This window comes from Mercurialis annua, linkage group LG7 (genome assembly GCF_937616625.2).
Source record: "Mercurialis annua linkage group LG7, ddMerAnnu1.2, whole genome shotgun sequence".
In the NCBI taxonomy this organism is placed as follows: domain Eukaryota; kingdom Viridiplantae; phylum Streptophyta; class Magnoliopsida; order Malpighiales; family Euphorbiaceae; genus Mercurialis; species Mercurialis annua.
Genome location: NC_065576.1, coordinates 3,487,505 through 3,513,385, shown reverse-complemented (window position 1 = coordinate 3,513,385; position 25,881 = coordinate 3,487,505). Strand labels below are relative to the sequence as shown.

General features: G+C 27.6%; 1 protein-coding gene across 1 annotated transcript; it reads right to left on the bottom strand.

The window, feature by feature from the left end:
- Positions 1 to 5,126: 5,126 nt before the first annotated feature.
- On the bottom strand, positions 5,127 to 6,653 carry LOC126654568 (cyclin-dependent kinase inhibitor 7-like). Its single transcript, XM_050348475.2, has 4 exons — positions 6,182 to 6,653; positions 5,973 to 6,025; positions 5,630 to 5,809; positions 5,127 to 5,500 (listed from the first exon to the last, which is right to left on the bottom strand). Exons 1-4 carry the CDS (start codon positions 6,560 to 6,562, stop codon positions 5,431 to 5,433), a joined length of 684 nt encoding a protein of 227 aa, XP_050204432.1. The 5' UTR covers positions 6,563 to 6,653; the 3' UTR covers positions 5,127 to 5,430.
- Between the last annotated feature and the right edge of the window lie 19,228 nt (positions 6,654 to 25,881).

Sequence of the window (25,881 nt, the reverse complement as noted above, 5' to 3'; positions counted from 1 at the left end):
ACTCTTTCAGAAGTCATCTTCTTCAATGAGATTTGTTTTTGAGTTCAGAAAAGCTCCTTCTTTTGAAGTTTAGTTAAGCTTTTCCCACAGACGGCGCCAATTGATGGAGTCTGCCTTCTGAACCGGTGAGCGAACCTGCAAAACAGGGTAGAAGCTAACCGGACGGTGGTTGTCCGATTAACTCTCCGATGCTAAAGTCAGTTTAGAGCTTTGAGCAGCGTTTTGAGTATATGAATGTAATTGTGTTTCTAGGCATACCTCGTGCTCCTTTTATACTAGTCGAATATACCTAGTAGAGTTGTATTAGGTAGGTGAATCCTACTTTGTAGGGATTCGGCCGTATCTTAAGGATTCTCCTGATTTGTCGAGATCTACCTTAATCTGATAAGAGTCCTATTTAGGAACGTCTTCCTAAATAGTCTTATCTTCCTAAAGTAGAGCTTATCCTTCCATATGTAGTGTTTGTGTCCAAATAGGACAAGGTTTCCATATTTAGTCGTTTATCCGAATCCCGGACCTGACGCGCTCTTGGCGGATCATGTGGGATTCGGGCGGATCATGTGGGATTCGGTCTTTATTAGTGTATTACCGAATCTTAGAGATTCGGTATCTCCTTCATATCTTTCCGTCTTCAGGGGGAGTCCGATGTCGCCTGAGAGTGGATCTCCTGCAACTCGGCTCCATTATACTTACAGTAGGATTCGGTATCCATCAATTCTCATGAATTCTTCCTAAATTCATGTAGAAACAAATTATACACCACATACGACAATCTATGTTGTATTTTGGTGATTTGATTTGATGATTCAATAAAGGATTACATAAAATTTTGTGTGAGAGAAATGACTCAATGTTATAGGATCTTATGTAATCAGTCTCCAAGCTATCTAGTGTAGTGTCTCTCTATTTCACTGATATCTCTAACTTTTTTTTTCTGATAGGCTTTGTTGAAGGACTACGGTTCTTCCTTAAAGAAGAGCATCACCTATTTCTCTACAATCTAGTCATGAGACAAAGAGACAAGGAGTACAATAATGTGACTCATGGCTAGTACATTTTGTACCAATGTACATATTCACAAAAATTAATGTGAGGAGGAAAAATAAAAAGTGGTATCATACCATTGAGAATTATGCATAAGTAACTTAATAGAGCGGATATTCGTCCGTCTCATCACCCGCTTTTATTGAATTTTTGACGTTGTTTGCTCTTAAGTAACTTAAGCCTGGATTTTAATTATTTACAATGATTTCGTTACATATGTATACTTCAAATATAACGATTAACAACCAAAAATAATTGAAAATTTCATTAGCTCCCCTTCCATCAATGACGAAGGAAGGGGGACATTGGATCTCCTTAGCCTCTTTCAATTTTTTTAAAATTTATTGAATTAATATAAAAAATTGAATTATATTACAATGTGGCTTTCTAATTTTCAAAATTTATTTTTATATATAACATGTATTACAATTTAGCGTTTCATATATAGAATTTGTAGTTTTGTGATCTTCCTCTCATGCAACCAACGGAAAATGACTTAAGTGGCAATTTGCCCCCTAACTTGTAAACAATGGGGTAATTAACACATAAATTAACTTTGTGGGTAAATTAGTCACGATCTTGGTAATTATGGGCAATTAACTCCAATTGAAAAAATTAGTTTACAAGTTGAATGAGTAAATTTTCAATTTAGGGACCAATTAGCTTATAAATTAAGGGGATAAATTATCAAAATGGGGTTAATCGTTCATAATCAATAAATTCGTGACTAATTTGCCAATAAAGTTAGTTTATATGTTAATTGCCAAGTTGAAAGGGCAAATTGCCATTTAAGTCAACAAAAAATATTGAAATTGAGAGGTCATCTTTATCAACAATATTCCCTTAATTATAATAACCTATAATTTCGTCCCAAAAACGAGTCCTATTTTTAAACCCTAGTCGCAGCCGCTATCTCCACACAAAAAAAAACTAATTCTATTCTTGGCCTTCTTCAAGGCACCGTCGATTAATATTTTAATCGGCGTCGACCTCGTCTTCCTTTATTTCAGTTTTTATTTACATTTTTTATATTTGATCGTTGTCTTTTATTAAATTATACTCCCTCCGTCCCAATAGAGTTGTCCACTTTGCCTTTATCACACAGTTTAAGAAAAGCAATTATTGTTCATGGGTTTTGCAAAATTTTCCTTACTTTTCTTGTCATACCCCTATTTAATATAGGGTCCACTTTCACTTTACCCATTAGTGAATTTTAAATAGGGGTGATATAGGAAAATTGAATGTAAAAATTAGTTACTTTTTGAAAGTGGACAAGTATTTTGGGACAAAAAAATTTCTCAAAGTGGACAACTCTATTGGGACGGAGGGAGTACTTTTTATTTATGGTTGTTCTTATCTCTCTTTTTATGCAATTCATATTTTTCTTCGTAAAATTTTTATATTGCCATTTATGAGAAAACATCAAATCTCATAGTGCATTTGTTAGTAAAAATTCATATTTGTAAATGAAACACTATGCTAATATGACATTATTAAGACAATTTAAAATTTAAAGTGAACGGATATTAATGGATTTGTTTGGATTTCACATAAAAGTATACTCTTAAAAAGCCATTACAAATTGATGATCTCATAAACACAATCATGATGTGAAGAATATTGTACTCCTCAATCAGTGACGTAGCATTTCTTTTTGGAGGCAGCTAAGGTAACACCACATTATCCAATTTTTCTCGAGGTCGAGATACATGAATAATTATTTTTAAATTAATTAATTGCTTTATCCAATAAATAATAAATGTATTTTTTAATATTAATATTAAACAAATTAATCACTTAATTTATTTATAATATAAATTAGTTATTATTATGTTATTTATAAATTTAGGAAAATTAGAAAAACAAATTAGAAAAAAATTAAAAAAACTAATTAATCAATTTTTATTTATTTATATTCTTTTAAACAGCCTATAATTTTATAACAGAGGAAATAATAAACAGTACACCACCATCCAAATTTAAAATAGTAAGAATGTTAGGGAAGGCCGCTCCCAGCCTTTCTATGGTAGTTTTAGCAACTGCAGTGTATAAACTGTATAGTATTCTCCTAATTCAATTTAATTGACAAGTCTAATTTAATGGTGTAAACCAATTTAAATATTTTGATTTTTTATAAATTCTTTCAAAATGTCTTTTAATTTTAATTCTCAATAAGCAAGTCTTTAATATTCAGTTATTATTAATGTCGTTTAGGTCCAGTGGCGAAGCCACTAATCTCCAATGGTACTCTCCATTTTAAAGAGCATATTTTATAAAATAGAGAGCATCTTGCATATAAAGAACACATTTTTTAATTTTACTCCAATAGACTCTCTAAATATAACGTTTTGTTTAATAAGTATTAATTTATTTAATTAATATATTTACTTTTTTTATTATAATTTTTATTTCTATAACTTTTTATATTAAAATAAAATCAAAACATATATTTTTTAAAATAAAAAGATAGTCTATATATTTTGAAATTTGAAATTTTATTAAAAAGATAAGAAGTAGAGAGTGAGTTTGGCTCTCCACATGTGGAGAGCCAAACTCACTCTCTACTTTAAATTTAAATTACGGAGAGTTCATTGGACTTTAATTTTTGCATGAAACTCTCTAAATTAAAGAGTTTGATATATTTAGAGAGTGCATTGGAGATGCTTTAAGATAAAATGGTGGCCAATTGACCACCATTTTACAAAAAAATTACATGAAAATGTTTTACTAATCAGTCTATATTATATTCATTTTTAATATATTGACCACTTTATTTATAAAATTTATACTGATTTATAAGATTTATCTCCCTTTAAAATAATTTCTAATTTCGCCCATGGTTAGGTCTATCTTTGATGATTACATTTCAAACATTCATTTTGCTCTCATAATAATTTAAAATTCATTAATCTTTAGAATTTATTGTATGGATAATTTTCAAAATCTGAAATTACTTTGAATTAGGATATTCTGAAATTAGCTGCAAAGTGTACTTAAGTTATTCAATATCCGCCTTATAGTGACTGGGTCAAGATCAACACAGTCGGGTCTTCTTTAGGTTTACCAATTGCAGCAGTTTGAGGAGGAATCTCCAGTATAGCGGCAAGTTTTGCTAGAGTAGCTTTTGCATTTCATTTGAACACTGATTTTACTTTTAACTTAAATATACAGTCATCTTATACATCAGTTTCAGTGTTTATTCTTTGTACTCATATTTTACATTAGAAGCGTGATGCAAATACTAAAAAAATGTCAGCCTCTTTAAAATACTCAGCTGCGTTTTCTAATTCTATATTCCAACATTATACTTAAAAATATTTTAGTTTAATCAATCGAAAGTTTGTAATTATCGTCTTTACTGAATCAATCTCGGTTTGTTCTCTTTAATTGATCTTTATATATATGATGTATTTGACATATTGTAAAAATATGAAAATAAAATTTATACTATTACATATTGATTTTTATAACTTCTCTTGAATTTTGCATGAAATAGGAAAAAAAGAAGAAGGATAAACTAGTAAAACTAAAATGAAAAAATGGGATTGAAATTGAAGGCCTGGGAAAACAATACTAGTGATTATTTACTGATTAGTGATAAAAGCAATTTCACATGGGGATAAGATGAGCATCCCACATCTCAACACGTGTCCGTTCCTTGCACGGCATGGAGCGTGCACTTGCTCCTTCTACTGTCTGTATCACCACCACCGTCCCTCAAATTCCACCCTTACCCATTTAGCCCTTCACTATTTCCCAATACCAGCACTTTATTTCATTAAAAAAAATACCTGTATATTATATACAGGCATTTAATTTTATAGTATGATTGTATATTTTTAATTTATTTTTCTTTTCTTCTACAAAATTCTACTCCGTGATAAATGAAACCAAAAAGAAAAAGATCCAAAATAGAGAAAAACACAGCAATTCAACTGAAAACGACGACCTCAAAAGATTCCTGTTTTTTCCTCTTCCAGAGTAAGCAACAGCCTAATGCCGATAAAATGGAAACTCTGATGTCGTACCACACAAGTATCACAAACATTAACAAATTAAAAAAAAAATTATAGCAGAGAAAGTGACAGAAAGAAAATATTTTTCACTTACAAAATCAATTAAGAGCTTCTGTTATTAAATTTTCTGCAACTTTTTTTTCTTGTTGCAGAAAAAAAAAGACTTAATTAATTTCAGCGTGTAAGAGAAGCTTCTAACCATAATTCTAAATGACAGAGAACTGTACAGAGAAACACAACGGAGAAGAAAGAAATTTAAAAGAAAAAATTCAGCTAGCTTGAGCTACAAGATTCTAAATTAGATTTGAAGAACTAATTAATCGAAACTAACACTGCCTGTGCTGCGTTATTTTTGTTGTTTTTTTGCTTTTTATGGCTTCAATCGTACCCATTCGAGTCGTCCTTTTAATGGTTCGTCCTTCACAATATCGTAGTTATATCTGCAAACATCACAATTTAATTCAATGTCATTCTACTACATTTTCTCGAGAAACAAACAGATGAGAGAAAAAATTATTTATATGCATGCATGAGATTTTTTTTTTGAGAAATTAAATTAAACCGCTTACTTGTCTGCAAATTGTTTTTGTATATTCTTCTCAGCTTCTGCAAAGAAATCTTCAAGCTCAGACTCCGTTGGCATCATCCTCGCCGTTGATAATCTACGGCGAGAATTTACCGGTTGTCTCGCCGGTGAATCCAGCTCTACTGATGATTCTTCTCGAAACTTGCTTGACGGAGTCGTCTCTCTTCAAGAACAAGACCAGCATAAGACATATATATATAAGAATCATGAAAACGGAAGAATTAAATGGATCGAATAAATATTAAATTCAATTTCAAATTTGAATTTGAATTTGAATAGACAAGTGACTAGTCTATGTACGTTGAATTATGAAAAAAAATTAAAACCTTTCTCTACAGCCATAATTCACTGACGTTTCAACTTCAACGCTCCGTTCATTCTGTAACATAAACCAAAAATAAATTAACAATAAATCATAATTAATTGAAGTAACAGCAAGAAATTAAAGAAAAACTCCAATGAACAGCTCAAATTATTCAATTTCTCGTATAAACTCGTTCTCTCCGGTTATAAAAAATTACAGTAATTTAATTACCTGTAGCAGATCTGCAAATTTGTTAATTCTTTCATGATCTTCGATTGATCCATTACTGGAGCAACAAGAACCCGAAGCTTGATCCGACTCCGACAACTCTTCTATTAACCTAGGGTTAGTATATCTATCTTCTTTTTCTTCCACATTACTCCGTTGACCGGGATTTAGTAACTCCGGTGATGTAGAAACTGAATTCTCCGGCGTACTACTGATTAAAACTCGTCGTTTTCGTCGAGTAAATTCAATATGCATAACGAGCCTTTGATTATGATCATTATTATTAACTTTCCTTTTTCCGCCTCTTGTTGCGGCGGCGGTGGCAGTGGCGACGGCTAATGCTTTAGCTCTGGTTTGAACGCCGACTCCAGCCATTTCCATCATGAAATTCTCTTGAATGCAGTGATAGAAAAGGATTTTAATGGTGGGAATTTGAGTTTTGTAGTAAGAAGAAGAAAGAGAAAAGTGAGGGTAAAAAGGACAAATGAATAGCTCAAAATCTGTTTTTATTTATTTTTTAATTTGTTTTTGTTTGGTAGCGTTTTGTAGTGGTGGTGGGTCCAGTTTCAGCGTCAATAGTGACGGGGTAACGGGAAATTTGACGGCGCCGTTATGCTGGCTGTTGAGGGAAGAGAGGAAGAGAAAGCGCCGAAGTCTCGGCGAATGATTGAGAGCCACGTGGGGGAATGATATTTTAACAGTGTTGTGAGTGGTTAAAAATGGGATCCGTACGGTGGAAGTTAGAAACGGTTACAGTGAATAAGTTGAGAAAATAATGTTTGGCAGAGAGAAAGTGTATGGTTGGTGTGCTACTCCGTTTGGCTTCATATGTAATTATTGTGCTATGCTACAAACAATGTTTAAAAAAAAAAAAAAACTTCAAGAGTCTTCTTTTATACAAAATCTATTTTAGATTTTAAATAATCTAAAATTTGATAATAAAGTTCACATGAACATAACAAAATTAAAGAATAAATAGAAAATTAAAGCAAATATTAATGTCTAAAAAACCGATAAATAATGGGTAGACTGTAGAGCTGAAAATTTATATCCGCAGGTTGTATATACGATTAGATTAAAGATATGTGTTATGATATAATATATTTAAAATAACACATTTAAACATAGTTAATCATTTAAATTATATAGATATTTATTTAATTAAATGTAAATATGAACAAGTTGACTCGTTTATAATCTAAATCCATTTATATTATCATATTTAAATTAGTCTAATTTCATATCGCGTGTCTTGTCCAAAATTATTAGGTATGACAACTTCAAGGCACATATGAGTTGGTAAAACGCTCTTTTGACTTAAGTGAGGTCGCGGATTCGAATACTACTCATGTGCAGCCGTTTAAAACTTGGGGTTAGAGTTTTGCCTTCTGCAAGGAACCTACCAGCTCGAGTGAGGATTAGTTTGAATGTGGAAGAATTAAAAGTGTTGTTTTATAGTTGGAACCCGTTTAAGACACCTCATGCACTACTAAAAAACTGTATTTTAGCAACGGATTTTTCCGTCGCTAAAGGCTGAAATCCGTTGGTAAATTCAGTTTTCCGTTGGTAAAAGGCTAAAATCCGTCGCTAAATCAAAAAACTTCTGTCGGTAATTCTCTGTTTTCTAGTAGTGATGGTCAAATAAAAAAACAATTATTAGATATGCAGTGGCAGGTCCATAATTTTGTTGACAAAAAAATTATAAAAAATTATATAATCACATTATTAAATTTAGCATTATATACTCCCTCCGTTCTTTTTTAGTTGTCCATTTAGCCAATATTGCACATACCAAGATGGTGCTCATTTTGTCTTGATTTATAAAGAGAAATATTAATATAGCCCTATTAATTAATAATTGCTTTTTAAATAAAAACATGGAGTCATTTATTAGAGATGGGTAAATTTGGAAGATAATAGCTAAAATCACTTTGAAATTCTAAATGGACAGCTAATTAGAGACAAATATATTTTACTAAATGGACAAGTAAAAAAGAACGGAGGGAGTATTTTATAAAGATTCTATCACTAAAATGTTGTTAAAAATGAAAATTTTACCAACTTGGATCATATAGATGAGTAGTTAGTTGGTTGGTAACTAACTTGGTGACAGACTATAGAAAACGTAAATCAGGCAAGGAAACATCACAGAGAGACATAATGGACATTTAATTTAAGGGCCATAATTGCATAATGAATATGTAAGTAAAACCAATTAATGAACATATGTGGATACGTCACATGCCCAATACAGCTAGATAAAACTACATAGCTACATATAAAAATTACACTAACATAGAATTCTATTATGATCTTTAAAAATTAATAGTTTTATTCAGTGTTTTTTTATTTTTACAATTCTATCAACATTCAAAAACCCGACACTACAAAAAATATTAGAATTAACAGCAAATAGTTTTGCCGCTAATAATGCTAAAATTGTTACTATTAATATATAGCAACAAAAACAAATTGTGTTATGCTGCTGCTAATAAAACGTTACCTTAAATAATTGATAACAAAATTTGCTGTAAAATACTGCTATAACTTAACTAATGGCAGCAATTTTTAAAATTAATGCTGCAAAATATTTTTTAGCAGAAAAAAAAATTAGCTGCAAAAATATTTGTTGTCATATACAGAATTCTTTGTAGTGCGACCACTTATAGCCAATATGACGATATGAAAATGATGTAGCATGACAAGTAAAATTTTACAAGTAAATATCATTAAAAAATGTTACATGTAATTAATCATATTGCTAAATTGGCTATTCATCTCAAAATTTAATTTGGTAGTACATGTTCTTTTGAAAGAAAATATGCAGAATGCAAAATTATTTTTCAAAATATCAGTAAAAATTATGACCAATTACTTGTGGCATCTGACTTTTATGCTATATTATTTTGTAGTCGTCATATCAGCTATAGGTCGCCAAATTTTCGAACGGTGATAAAATTGAAAAAAAAAAGATAGTAAAAAAAATTAATAATTTATAAAAAATGTAGTAGAATTGCAAGTTATTATAAAAATGGTAATTTTATACGTATCTAAGGCTTGTTTTATTCTATAATTTTTATTTATTTATTTGTTTTTAAATGGTATGGAAATACTATGCTTAAGGATATGCTAGATAATAGCGGTAAAAGCTTATAGCTTGTTAGCACATCGATCGTTAAAATCAAACGTGGGGCTCATCTTATTTGGACCGTCCAAATAGTTAGGGGTATGCATGGACCACTGCCATAAAATCTTGGGTAAACGACACTTTATTGATTAACCTCTTGCATAAAATTTGCATCAATGGTTAAATATTTAGTTCTTTTATAATAAGAATCAAATTATATATATATACTTCGAAATTATAACTTTTTTTTTGATAAATGATCAATGAATTAAAGTTTGTTATTAATATTATTTATATTTAATGGCAAATCAAAATCAATTTTAGTTTAAAGGGAAACGGGTCAAGCCCCTAACATTTAGCCTATGGGTTAAGTAAGCCCTCATCATCCAGAAAGGTACAACAAGAACCCTAACGATTATAAATTATATCATCTAAGACTTCCTTATGAGTCCTCGTTAATATGATTTAATAAATATTATGGTTCTCGGTGACCCCTAAGGAGGACTTAGATGATACAATCTAAAAATATTAGAGGCTTATTTGACCTTTTTCAAACGTTGAGAGGCTATTTGACTCATAGGTTAAAAGTTAGGCGCTTATTTGACCCTTTTCCCTAGTTTAAAAGGTGAGTCATAAATATAAAGTTAATTTGTTTAAGAATTTTTTATATTTTTAAAAAACAAGAGTCATAAATATAATTGTAATATAAATCTAGGATATTTGAACAACCCTAATATATATCTTTCTTTGTGTTTGATTTTATCATAATAAAGATGAAGATAGCTTTGGAAAAAAAAAAGATCAATCAAATCATAAACCAAACAAAAATTAATTAAGATCGACTTTTATATATTTTAAAAGTTCAATTAATGAAAATAAGATATAAATCATAATCGATGGATGCGAAAATGTAATGATGGAGATCCGTCTTTTAGCAGTTTCAAAAGGATCTGAATTACCTGCAAAAAGCGAATGTAAAAAAGAAGAACTTGGACTTTGGACCTCGAATTTACTCTCATGCTTAAATTAGTAAGAGTAATTGTAATATTTTAATAAATAATATATGAATCATAATGACATATGTGTGCGAGAAAATATTATTATTACTTCTTTTATAGGTTTCTTTGAGTCTCTCTTCTTTTACAGGCGATATAAAATTTTATGCCCTTACATAAAAAATTTATGGTAATTTAGTTCATATTCGAAGAAACTTTTGTAAAAATATCTTATAATAATAAAAACATTATATATATATGTATATACACACACATACACACACACACACACACACACACACACACAGAGATATATATATATATATATAAAATTATAAAATTAGTTTTATAATTTTTATATATGAGCTAATTTATTATTAATATTACTATAAAAGATAATTTTATTTATATCAGTTAGATCTTTAATTTTCTTTTTACTTGAATACCATTCCCATGATAACGTATGAATATGCAAATTATACCATGATAACGTATCATGATTATGAATATGCAAATTATTGTATCCTAATTACAATCCAAAGCAGAAATTCCAAATTGGAACTTTGACTGTTAGCTTGTGGAAGAAAAACATTTTTTTTAATCCGAAATCTCTGCTCCTTTTGAGTTTTTATATTCATCATCCTTATTATAGTAATAAATATTTCGGTGATTACATTATTTCCGAAATTCACATGTTAGTTGTTATTTCTATATCAAGACAAATACTTTAATAGAATAAAAATTAATTATATTAGACTTTGTCAATTAGAAGAATGATAAGAGCCTATAACATTAGGGCTGATGTATGAGTTCCATTCCAACACAATTCATTAAATTTTTATATAAGTGACAATTTTCATATGAGTTAATTTTATAATTTAAATAATCAATTTTATTCATCTAAATTCCATTTACAATATACTACTCAGACATATTGTCGCTAGCCTGATTAGTGATTGAATCAATCTTAACATTATATGCATGTGGGTATGAAACCTTAAACATCACTAAATTTTGATATTATCACAAATTTTAGTAGTACTAAATTTTAGTTTTTTTTATGCTCACTTAACATTAATGTTTGTTATTCGCTATTTATTCGTCACATCAGCACACACATAGCAAATTTTTTTAAAATTATAGCTCGATGTTAGAAATTATTTTTTATTTTGTAATGAAATTTAAGCTAAGTGAATAAGAATTACATGTGATTAAGGGTGTGCTAAAATCACAACAGACTAAAAATAAATGACCTAATCGAAATTGTAAGAGTGATTTGGTCATTGAGAAAAAAATGGGTTGGCCCTGTATGAATTTTTACAAATGTTCAATTTTAGTGTTTGGCTAGGTTTGAATAATTTTAAAAGAAAAGTAATATAAAAAATTGAAACAAATAAAAATAAAAAAATCTAATAAATTTATTATAAATACATTTCTGTATATATATTCATTGGTGTATACTTAAAAATAAAATTATTTACTATTTCTCGTATTATATATATATATATATATATATATATATGGACTTTCATAGACAACATTAATGTTTAAACTAATTTTAAAATAAAAACAATTTTAACAAAATTAATAATTGAATTTTCTAGCTAAATTAAACCGAATCAAACTAATCAAATAGATCAGTTACATGTTGGTTTGAACTTGTACTATATTATGGTTCAGTTAGACGTTTGATTTGATCGGTTTTGGCCACTTTTAGATTGAACCGAACCGAACAAATCCATGCATACCCCTTCGTGTGATTGGCCAGAAAGTCACCCAACTATAGTTTTATACGTAAATAATGAGGAGTTTGAGTCAAGCTCAGAAATATTCAGTAGTGATTCTTTTCACGTATATGCAGTAGCATGTAAAGCCCCAAATTTCTAGCTGCGTCTACACATACCTTTCCTTTTTCTTTTCCAGGAAACTTTCTGCTCGTATACATAAAAACATTATTGTTAGTAAAAATTATGAACTTTAATGTGTTTGCAATTACGATTCACGAATTTTAAATTCTAGCATCAACGCTGTTTTTTGTTGATAAAATGCCGATGTGGCTACATAACATCGCATATTCGGGTGTCTACATCATCGTATTTTTAACGGAAAATAGTTTGAGTTCCGATTTTCCAAAACATAATAAAAATTAATAATTGATTTGTCAAGTTTTTAAAATCCATACTTTATATGTAGATCACGCAAAAATCTGTTACTTAATTTATACTACTAGAAAATAGTCTTTTAGCAACGGATATTTCCGTCACTAAAAGGCTGAAATCCGTCGCTAAATCATGATTTTCTGTCAGTAGTTTGCTGCTTTCTAGTATATTTAATCAAAAACTTAACTAAATTTCAATGCAAAATGAACCAAACTAAAAAAGGTAAACAAACCAACTAGTTTATTTGTTTTTTTTTTTGGATAAATAATGATTTATTAAGTACTACCACAAGCAGTAAAAGATAAAACACCCAACAAAGGATCAATCAAAGGAGGTTACAAAAGAATTCAAACATCTAAACATGTTATTTCCGCTATAAGAAAAATGAGGATGAAAACTAGAATAAAATTGCACCGCTTTATCAACTAGTTCAGTTTGAATTGATTAGATTTTACTTTAAAGAAAAAATAACTCAGTTCGATTTGGTTTCAACGGAATCCACGCCCCTTTTGCTATATATATTCAGGTGACCAATTATAAGATACTCTATAAGAAGGAAAATTATGTTGGATTTTCTAACAGCTCATTAGATAGATTTATGAAAAATTTATAGATCAGGTCTAGATTAAAATTTTCCATCTAGGAATTCCTTTTCATTTTCCCCTATTCTTGGAGGCTACCAAGAATCAAGATGCTTGATGTTGATTTACTATTTACTTTTCTTTTAACTTTCAAATGTTTAGTTTTAATATTATTAAAAGAGGAGAGCTCGCATGAATCTTTAACTTTCTTATGTATTAGCAAGGCGGTTCATTTTTATTCGGCTTTTCATCCTCATTTTCCATATGACGGAAATGATGTTTTTAGGTGTTTGGATTCATTTGTGGTTTCCTTTTGATTGAGCCTTTTTTGGTTTCTTTGCCATCCACTCCTTATGGTTGTGCCTAATAAATTATCATTTATCCAACAAAAATATTATTAAAAGAATCCTTTTGAAGAAATAATTTATAATGTTATTATATAAATAATGGCAGAATAAGAAAAAAAAAATAACTAACAACTGAAAAATAATGCAAATAATTAATTAATTAAATCAAAAATGTAATCTGATTCAAAAAAAAATCAAAAATATAATCAAAAACTATATGCAACTGTGAGAAAGATAAAATGATTTTATGCACCCCTAACTATTGTCCATTTGTTAAATATACTAAAAAAATTGTGCCAGTTTGATCTATTATTTATTCGACATGTGCCAAATATACCCACTGTTTTTTAAAGTATAATTTAAATCTTTAAATAATAATATAAATTATTTCAAAACTGTAACATTTTAATACTCCTTAACAGTTGTATGGATATATTAGCACATATTAAATAAATGATGGATCAAATTGATATTTTTTAAAAATTATTATAAATTTGGCTAACACACTATAACTATAGGTCATATAAAATTATTTTTCCTTTGAAAAACTACCTCCCAATCTGCGCTAGTAGCGTAGCCAGAAATCAAAATTAAAAGGGCAAAATAGATTTTTTATATAATATATAAAATTTAAAAATTTGTTAAAATTAAGGGGGTCAATATGTAATAATTGTCTAAATAACATAATAAGTTTTTAAAACAATTACTTAATAACTTTTTTTTTTCAAAAAAATAAGAGGGGCAAATGCCCCTCTATTCTCTATATGCTCGTACTCCCAGCATATAAATGATCTGTAATGTTTAAGGTTATAATTCTGAAGACCAGAGTATAATTAGTTAGGGTACGCTCCAAACTTTATTTTTATGTCATGATTCGTACGCCGATCCACCCTAGCTAAATTTTATTTTATTCCTCCTTTTTGGCTAGACAAATGCATAAATTATTATTTTCTTTCAAATAAATTGGATTAAATTCAAACCATAATCATGATGGACAGGGATTCAAAAAATAAAGAATAAGTAATGAATAGAGTTATCCAAATTGGTACGAGAGATAAAAATAATTAATTACATTAATTAAAAACCATATCTAATGTCCAATAATTATTCCAAAACAGGAAGCAGATGAAGTGAATGTTGGATGTTTGGTTCAAATTAAAGGAAAATTAACATTATGACTATAATTATGATTTTTTATTTTATTTTTAAAGGTGAAAAAAAAAACATAAAGCAAGATTCCTTCGAAGTAAAGGAGAGATAGACAAGGGCACATACATATCTTAGCCAATGGTGGGCACAGAAAACTATAATAAGAATTGAAAAAATTACACTACTCATGTACGAACTTTTTCAAATATACAATTCAGTGTGTAAACTTTTATTTTAAAAATTTAATATCTAACTTTCAACTATTTTTCAGTCACTGATATGTTTAAAAAATAAAAATTATAACTTTAATAATATGTATAAATAATACATTAATGTATGTGGAATTAAAATGACAAACCACAACAATAATTGAAAATGTTATTTTTTTTAATTTTGTTAATAGTTTGGTGATGATTTATGAGTAAAAACACTCATTTGATACAATTTTATAAAATATAAAGGGTCGTTGAGTCCCTAAATATGTACATTATGGTCAATTAGGTCACGCGCATCTATTTTAATTAATTAAAAATAATACTCTTTATTATTAAATTAATTAGGGATAATACTTTCTATTTTTAGGTCAATTAACTCTCAAATTATGTCACATTGGTCCCTGAACTCGTTCTTTTTTTATGTACAACTTAAGAAATTAATTGACTTAAAAATAAAAATTATCGTTAATTAATTAAAATGATTAAGCGTGAATTAATTAATTCCGACATAGAAGTTTTAAAACTGAAATTGATTTGTTGCTTGTTTTATAAAGTTAAAATATTAATTTAAATAAAATAAAAGTTTGATTGCTAAAATGGCAATATTTATATAAATTCGGACACACATTATGTATAATTTATTTACACTTTAAGATATTGTCTAGTAATACTATAAGTGTTACTATTAGTACTACTACTGGTAGCATTCATAAAAATTTCAGCTTTAATCTGAAAGTGATTTTTCTACTATTACTTTAGTTGAAGTTGTACATAAATAATTGCAAAAGCTGATTTGAATGATTAGAGCAACCTCATCAAAGAGTCCCTACCTAATTAATTATATTTTCCTAATTAAACTACATACGTGGTTCATATTATTTTAGGCCTAATCACTTAAAAGCCCTCTACTTTTAAACTTTTTTTTAATTGCACCCTGACGTTGAAAAGCCTCTCAAAACCCTCCCACCTTTAAATTCCATTCCAATTGCACTCTGACGTAGGAAAATCCTCTCAAAATCCCCCATCTTTAGATTTTTTTTCCAATTGTACCCTAAATTGGAAAATTTTATGGTTTTGATTTTAAAAAATTATTGGATATAATTTTAGAAAGAATGATTTTTTACATTATTAATAATATTAGTGTTTAATTAGAATATAGATCAAAAATAAAAAATTATTTTAAATATTTTTTCATGTGAAAAGAGGTCAATTTAATATTTTGGGGTACAATTGAAAAAGAATCTAAAAGTGGGGGGTTTTTGAGAGGATTTTCCTACGTCGGGGTGTAATTGAAAAAAAAAATAAAGGTGGAGGGCTTTTGAGTGATTAAGCTATTATTTTAAGATATAAGAAGAAAAAGGATCAAATGTTAACTATTGTGAAATAATTTTGTAAGCAGCTTGATTCAGTAATTTTGTAGTAATTTGTATTAATTACATCCGAGCACCAAATAAGAAGATAAAGTGTCCAATTAATAAAAATAAATTATCACTTGGGCCATGTACTTATTTTTATGCTAAATTGGTTCATAATTAGAGAAAAATCATAAAAAAACAAGAGAACCTATCAAATTTATCAAAATGTTTATGTTATTATCAATTTTTTTATGAATTTGATATTATTATAAAACTATTTATTACATTATTTTCTAAATATAGATTAATTTGTCATAAGAATAAATTAAATATTCAAATATATATCATTTAGATTCTTGATTTTTTGTATTTGTTGCTTAGATATGATTTTTTGTAATTGACTTAAAACCTAAATATTTTTGTTGCTTAGATATGATATAATTGACTTAAAACCTAAACATGTTAATGCAATACTCAAACTAGAATAAATTACAATGTCGACCCATTCTTCAAGAGAATTAAACCAATGATCAAGTCAAAAACGATTAGATAGTGGTGGATCCAAGAGGGAATAATAATTAATTAGGCCATAATTGTTGCATACTTTACAGACAAATTTATGTTTAACTCACAAAGCTTTAGCTAAAACCTAAAACTAAAAGGATTAACAAACTTTAAGTTTTGTTACCTCTTTATCCTACTTATAACAGTAGAAAAGACCCATGAAAGGAAAAAAGTAGCAATGAGGAATCTCAATGTAAAGAGAGAGACTTTCAATGAAAATAAAAATAAGTACCAAAATAAAAGTTTGATTAATAAAAATAGGAATGTGCATAACCAAACCAAACCGAATTGAATATAATTAAAATTATATTTTTTAATTGAAATCATGCTCTCTTCCTCCCAAATTGATGAGTATGTTAGAACAAACATAAATAATAAACAATTTAATTTATTTAGATAAAACGAGTGTAGTATGTGAAAAATATCACACTTATTCTTATTTAATTACTAGTATGTTATCCTTTAGCAATGTCTTTTTTTTTTATGAATTCTACTATAATTAATGGAAATATATTTGATAATAAATCATTCAAGTAATAAATGATTGTTTATAATTTAGATAAGCAAAATTAAATATTGCCTATTAATTTGTAACGGCTCTAAACTGAATTGTACTATTTTTTTGAATCAAGCCTAAATTACAAAGGTGTAAAACAAATTCAAACCGAACTGAATAAAAAATTTGTATTTAAAAAATAATCAAAATTTGGAGAATGTAAAACTTTTAACCAAATCAAAATTTTGCTTATTTTTTTTTTCAAAAATGGACCAAAATTATAAGAATGTAAAAAGTTTTCTAACTAAATTAATCGATTTTATTGAGTTTTTCAATTTAGTTGTACTACAAGTAGTCTATAACATAACTTCTTATAGAATGAATCAAATTTATCAATTCTATTTATTTTGGTTAGATTTTTTAAAATTCCCTTAATAAGAGTAAAAATGTGTGATTGATTTTTTTGATGTGTAAGACATGTTTTCCTATGTTTGCTAATTACTTAAATGGTCCTTGTAATTTCAAAAAAGCAATAAATCCTTTATCTTTCCATAGTCATAACCTTTGGTTCAGACATTTTTTTCTCTCTTCTTTTAAAAAAATGACTTTTGCGGCTCATGTCTTTTTATTTTGCTTCTTTCCAAAGTCATCATCGGAAAAAACAAAAAAGAAAAAGCTAAATTAAAGGAAGAAAAAAAAAAGAAATTTTTTTAAGTTTCATGAATGGTTTCTGAGTGTTGTCTACGTTCTTACATTCAGAAAATAATTAGCCAATCTTAACTTCATCAGAACTATAAGGTTTTAACCTGTAAGAAAATGCCACTTGTCATTCGTATGTTTGGTATTGGTTTGCCCATTTAGGATTGGTGATTGTGGGCCATTTACCTTTAATTTGGATATGGATAACATTGCGATTTTGGCGGGATTAATTTGACAGAATTACTTGGAAATATTACTGCATTCCTAACTTAATAAAATTTCGTATCACTTTTCCTCAAAAAAAAAATTAAAAAAAATTCATATCACTCTTCTAAATTATCTAAAAATATAAAAAAAAAATATCACAACTTATAGAGGTGTAGCTGAAAATTAAAATTTAAAGGGACGAAATATAATATTTTTTATATGCCATGTAAAAATTAAAATCTATTAAAATTATATGATACTCGTAAGTAACTTGTGTTACATATTTTACCTGTAATTTTTTTTATCGTTAGTTTGAAGAGAGCGGTTTGCTTTGATAATTCGTTTTAGTTTGATTTTTGAGAACCCCTAATTAAATTAGCTTACATGATCGTTGGAGAATATTGTAAGACGGTCTATATTTTAGCAGTTTATGAATTCATCTTTCACTAAAATAACCTAAGTCATTGTAGTTTTAATTCACTCATCAATTATTATATTTCTCACTCATAAGCATTCTGAAATCACATTTCTATAAATGAAAATTTATATTTATAATTTAGTAAAATTACATACTATAAATTGGTAAGATATAAAGGAAAACAAAGATGGGTTGGATTTGTGTTGTATAGATCAAATGTTTAGATAAACACTCTTAGAAGATTGTGCAAAAGAGCACATTATCTCTATTATCTTAAACTTCAAAAGCTTATCCAATTTCGAGATGAATTTATGCTAAATGAGAAAAAATTAAATCAATTTTTTCCATAAATTAAAGGTCTAATCAATATTTTAAAAATTGAATCAGTAGCAAAACCGACGTAGATATCAGTTCATAGTTCAATTTCCAATTGGAACGATTGATTAAATAAAAAATATTAAAAAAATTCTATTTATGACCCAATTGTCGGTTCAACTGGTTCCACATCTGGTTCAATTAGTTCAACTACTGTTCAACCATTACAAGCACTGGTTCTACCTCCAGTTCAGTTCGACTTGCTCGGTCCAATTTGATTTGACTAGGTAGGACTGGATTTTAGATTCTCTGAATTAATTGGTATAGTTTTTAATGGGTCGTGTGAGCATAAGAGTAGCTTATCTCCTTAGAATTACCATAAATAAATCATCTCCTAATCTTTTCTATTATAATTAATGCGTTGCTAGATCTCCAGTTTAGAAAGTTAGATGGACAATGACAAATGCGGTATTTGACCGGAGGGTACCCTTTCATTCATTATTTCTTTCATGATGAGTAGACCGTGTCTGCATCAATTCAAGTGTTTCTTTTTTAAATTGTATAGTGCCATTGTCCTGGTTTTGTTGTAGATTCTTCCATCCCTTTTCATATGTTCATTCGTATAGAATTATCTATACCACATTGGTCGTGTTCGTTCATAGCTCTGCATTTTCAGTATCCTATAACCTCTCTTTTTTCTTTTTAAATTCAACTCTCCAAATTCAATTTCATTGATCCTCTTATTTCGTTTGAGCAAACACGTACCTTTTCAATCGAGCACATTATAATCTCAAAGCTAACACTGAACTTATAAACATTATGATACAATGTGAATGTCCATGGAGACACTTTTTGAAGGCCTTAACAAAAGTTTTCGACGGTTTATGAATGCGAAACTATTAGCTATGCATGTTTTGCATAAGCTACTATTGTATATGCATAATGCATTTCCTTCCACTTGCTAGAATATGTATCAAACTCAAAACCTTAACAAAATTGATAAATACGTAAATATTAAATTCCTCCATACACTAATTCTTCTAAAATCAATTCTTTTTTAACAGATTCAAAAAAACTATGGACTAACCAATCATTTCAACATATATGTAAAAAGACAATGATCAATCCAACTGGCTAGCTAAGGTTTTGATGAAGTGGTCCAAAACTAGACAAAAAACATGAAAAAAAATAGCAAAATTCAATATAGAAGATGCAACATAGGAAAAATGTCATAATCAAAACCCATTAAGGTCCATGTGCACTTTATTATAAAGAATCTTTCATTGTTGCACTTAACACACTCAGTGGTCCAAAAAATTTCAAGACCTTAGCTAGTCTAAGTACTGTGGTCCTTTTGTCCTCATTTTTTAATAAAATTAACTCAAACACCTACCAGTTTTTTTAGCCTCTTCCAAACTTTCATTATTTACTAAATCAAACCGAACCGATTGACTCAACCGATTCAATAAAAATAGAGGTAAATTCACTCCAAAAAAAAATAAAATTGTTAGGTGAGACTTCGATATTGTTATTGTATTTAACATACTTTTACCCAAATGTTTATTAGACTTGAAGCGTGAAAACGTATAAGTTAATTTTTTACTTATATTTTTAATTAATCAAATGAGTTACCAATGATAAATTCTAGTTTTTTTGTCGACCGTGAAAATTTTAATAGTATAAATTTTTAAAATAGTGAATCAGTTGACTCATAAAAACCGCGTAATTTTATATATTTTTAGTTAGTGTATGGTTTATTCAATAATTTTAAATTAATTTATTTTTATATAACCGGTAGGATTGGTTCAACTATAAACTAATGGCCACACTAACCCGGTTACTGATTCGATTTTTAAAACACTACTTTTTTTATTTATAATTCCTTACGAACCTAGATAACTTTCTGAAACTTGCCAAGTTATTGCTGAATTATTTTAGTTGTTGTACATGCTTAGGTCATATTTCTATGTATAGTGACTGTTAGTTTACTGAATTTTTTTCATTCAATTGTAACTTTTTATATTCTCCCTTCATAGGACATGTCTAAAACCTTCTGATATTGGGATTGATTTTGTTTCCTTCTTCTTTGGCTGCAAACAGCAATATATTTCTTAGTTTATTTGGTTATACTGCCATTGGAATTTTTGGTTACTTCCTATGGTAATATACATAAATAATATTCACTCTTTTTCTGCTTTAGCATTTACCATTACTATCTATCAACTCAGTGTACTCTCTGGGCAATTTAGGGGTTACTTTAAAATTATTTTTTTAAAAAATGAGTGCTTTATTTGATATACTGAAAATTATGAGTTATTATTTAATGGCCTAATAGTATTAAAAGGTAAATCTTTTTAATCTTTTAGTAATATATCTAAACCTTTCAAAACTTGTAAATCTACCCCAATTTGACTAATTCATTGAAAATTTATCTAATTTTTTAAAATCGATTTGATGTTTTTTAAAATTGATTTATCCGAATCATGTGGCGTTCCGATTAACAATTTTTTTTCTTTTCAATTTTGAAAAAACTTCATATATTCCATTGTTTTGTAGGCATAATTAAATCAATTTTGGTAAAATCGATAGATTTACAAGAAACTTATTAAATTTGAATAGATTTATAACTTTTGAAAGATTTGGATATATTTTCAAAAAAAGTCAAAATATTTTAGCTTTTTAGACACAATTAGGCCTTATTCAATTACGTTGCTTATGCCAATCTAATTATTTAATAGGATTCAATGTTTTTATAAATTTAATTAAAATTTTGTGTCAATTTTAACTCAATTATAAAAATTAAAACTTTCGGAATTTGTTGTTTCACCCCATACACTTAAATGTTTAGCATTTTCATCCAAGCAATCTAGTCTTAAATTGGTTGGTAGGTGATGATTATGATTGATTCAATCAGACTTGCTAAATTTACCAAGAAAACATGCATGCAGATTATATATGGTGTTCCAGCAAAATGGGAATATGAAAACTTTAATTAATATTGAGTTTGTCACAAATAAGATTTTTTAGGGTTAGTAGTAAAATATGAAGGCTAATGGGATAAGCATGCAAAAAAAGGTGCATGGCAAAGAAGCCGATCATTATGGGACCTTAATAATAATCATTATTTCAAACCACTGACAAATTGATTACACCACACCCAATCTTATATACCCTTTTGAAATCACAAATGATTACACATTGCAAGGAATTGACAGGGTTTATTAGATTTGGACATTCCATATGCCACATATTTTTCTTTTATTTGGTTCCAACTCAAATTTAATTCAATTACATTTACGTTAATATAAATTTTATAGTACTTACTACTATTCGTAATGTTATAAATATTCTTTAAAACTAATTTTTTGTGTTATTTATTTTGGTTAGAAAAACAAAATTTGGACACTAAACTTTATAATTATCAAAAGGTATTTTAAAATTATTTTTTTATTTTTATACTACTTTTGTCAATTTTAAAATGGGTAAAAGTGATTATAATAATAATAATTCAATGATAAAAAAATGGAATTAATAATTTGAAATCAAACTAATTTATATAAATTAAAATAAATTACAATTTTTTTAAAAAAAATAATTAAATAAAAATTTAGTGAACTCAAGATTTAAATGCACGTTGTTTTTATTATAATATGACAAAAGAACTAGCTAATGATTCATGAAGTAAAAAACGAATTAAATAACAGCAGTGAATTACTGATTTTCCTTTTATTTTGAAAAATCACCTCTATCTAATTAGTATTTGAGTTGGCTACCAGTACAAACTTTTTTTCATTTCTTTCAGATTTTGTTTCAATTTCTTCAAGTTAAAGCAAGATTTTGCCAATGGCCCAATGCTGTACATTTCACAATAAGTTGCATGTGCAATTGTTTAAGGGCAAACGGTACCCAAAGAAAAACCATGAAAAATAGTAAAAACCTGGAGTGTCCCAAAATCACAAAGAGAGTTAGTTAGATTTTTTTCCAATTTAAATGAAATTTCTTAAATCATACATAAAATTTAAAATTAGAAATTTGGATCCCACATAAAATTTATCCAGCTCAATTGAAAATTAATATAAATATAAAATAGTTAAAAATGTCATCCATAGTTAAAATTCATTCACGACGCTTCATGCATTTTATGAAAATAAATGATAAATATTCATCCAAGTGTATTAACTGAATATATTAAATTAAATTATTAATCAGATTAAATAGTTGAAAAATTTAACTAGTTATTAAATTAAATTAAATTAAAATATAATATAATATAAAATAGTTTTAATTTTTTTAATAAATTAGTTCATAAATGATTTAATTAAGTTCTCTACAGTAATTAAATTGTGTTAATAAAAACTGTTGATTTTTAGATAATTTAAATTTTTATGATTTTTTTATCTATTATGGATTAATTTATCATAAAAATAAATTAAGAAATAAAATTTTAATTTTATTTTATTATTGAAATTATTAATCTTCTAATATATCATTCAAATATGATTATCAGAATTCATAAAATTGATGGGCCAACTATTAAAATGATTTTTATTAGTTTAATTATATTTGTAAATAGATAAATTATCTTATATATATTTTACCACTCACATCTATCATAAAGTTAACTGTCTGTTGTATAATAATTTGAATTTGATGATCCAATTACGAAACAAAACAATGGATTATGTTTTTTTTCTTTCCCTTTTCCCACCAAGTTCTTGAATTAATTTTCTTTTTAAGCAACTAAAAGTCAATTTTTACGCTTCCATTTGTCAATTTTCATATAATCCAGCACAAGAATTAAGTTTGTGTTGCTTTGTTTCCACGGTAAGGGATGAAAATGATAAGATTCATATGCAACCAAAGACACGTTAACATGGCAAGTTATTGGTCAATCGTTGTCAATATAGAAACACAAGTCGTAAGAACAATAATACAATCAATGCCCATTCTGACCTTCCAACAAGTCAGGATCGATCGATCTTCTCTGTAGTAATTTCATTTAATTATCCTCTCGTGAGCATTTTATAAATTTATAATTATTATTCGATAAAATAAAATTTCGATAGTTTCTTCCGTACCATTTGACTCTCGGTTTATTGAGTGTTTGAGTTTTTTTAATATTGAGAATGTCCGTTGAATGAGCAATTCAATAAAAGATATTAGATTCGATCCGAATATCTTGAATATATAGACTATAAAGACTCATTCTTGATTCTTTAGCACTGAATGAGACATTTTCTGATACTATAATAATAATCTATTTGACTTGGAGAGATGGTGGTTTAGTGACAACGAGTGATAAGTAAACTTGATAGTTTGAGTATGAAAACTATATATGGTTATGTTTGTCTAAATACGAAATACGAGTAAGTTAAAACGAACACAACATAAATAATAAATGTGTTTGATCTATAAATCTCAAACACGACACAACATGTAACGTGTATAAACACAATCAGTTAAATGTGTCGTTGAATCGACATGTTTAAAAGAATACATTTGAATTCATTTAATTATTTAAATAATATATATTGTTATTTAGTATACATATCAAAATAAATAATATTATAATAAAAATAAAAATATAATTAATTTTTTTTATAATTGAAAAAGAGGAGCACTTGTGAGAGAATTTTAGATTCAAATAATATTTAATTATATTTATATGTGTTAAGCGTGGTTAACCAATTTAGACACGAATCTCGTTACATCAAAATTAAATTTATTTAACTTTATATTGTGTCTAAAATTATAAAATGTAATGTTAAACTTGTTTTGTTATCTATTTCATTACAAATCTGTATTTTCATGGTATATAACATTCATGTATTTACTATTTACTATTTAAAATTAATATTATTTAAATTAAAGAACGTTGGTGAAGAATGTAGGTGGACAAGATGATCACAAAAGAAGCAGAACGAAGAAATTGGAAAAATAAAGCGCCCCCACAATATGGGCAAGGCCTGACCCGACCCTTACTGCCTACTGTCACCACCACTGACTCACCCCTAACTATCTTCACCGCATCGGATTCCAAAATTTGTCAAATTTTTCTGCGGGTCACTAGAAAACGACAGGTCGTTCTGTCGTGTATATGGCCGCATTTTATGCGGGACGGGTACGGTCCAGACTTTGGCTTCATTCACTTATTATATATTCAAATTGCTATTTACTAATAACATTATTGTCCACTTACCAAAATTATCTTTACTAGCTATAATATGTTCAATTCAAATAAATTTTTTTTTTTATTAAATTTAAAATTTATGAATTTCATAAATTTTTATGAAATTAATTTATTAATAAATACAATTACATTTAATTTTTAAATTCTACAGAATTAATCATGTTTATACCCAATTAACTGTAAAATAGATCTACTTATATAAAAGTAAGGAATTGAAATAAATAAAAGATTACTATGAATTCAATGCAGATATTACAATTATTGCAATATATAATTAAAAATTAAATAAAATGATAACTGAATTCATTTTTTTAGTTAAAATGCCTGTTTTTCCATTGATATGGAATTGAAGCTTGGATTTTTGTAAGTTTATTAGAGACAATATCTTTTATTATTATTATTATTTCTCTGAAAATAATAATGTCTGACCACAAACAAAGTTATTTTTGGACCCAGATGGTTCTTCTAATAATTAGTATTTTTTTCTAAAGATAATAGAAATTTGGGTCAAAAGTGTGATGATGTTTTTCTCTGGAAAGGAATTGAAAAAGTGTCATGATGTTTTTTGTGGGTCACTTAAATTATCAACCAATAATTTTCCATTAGAAGCTCAAGCCAAAAGAATATATTTTTTTCTCTCCACTTTAAAATTTCTAATGAAAATATTTCTTGTTTTATAATTTGTAAATGCACACATGCATCATATAATTTACATTCACACTAAAATATACTAAAAATTTACTATTAATACATTTTTTTTTATGAGATATGGAATTGAGAAGTCGTTGTTTAGATCAGATTCATATTTATTCATATATCTAATTAATTGAGATATTAGAAAAATAAAAAAAAAATTTATTTTTCCTAAATTACTGATTGTATCCAT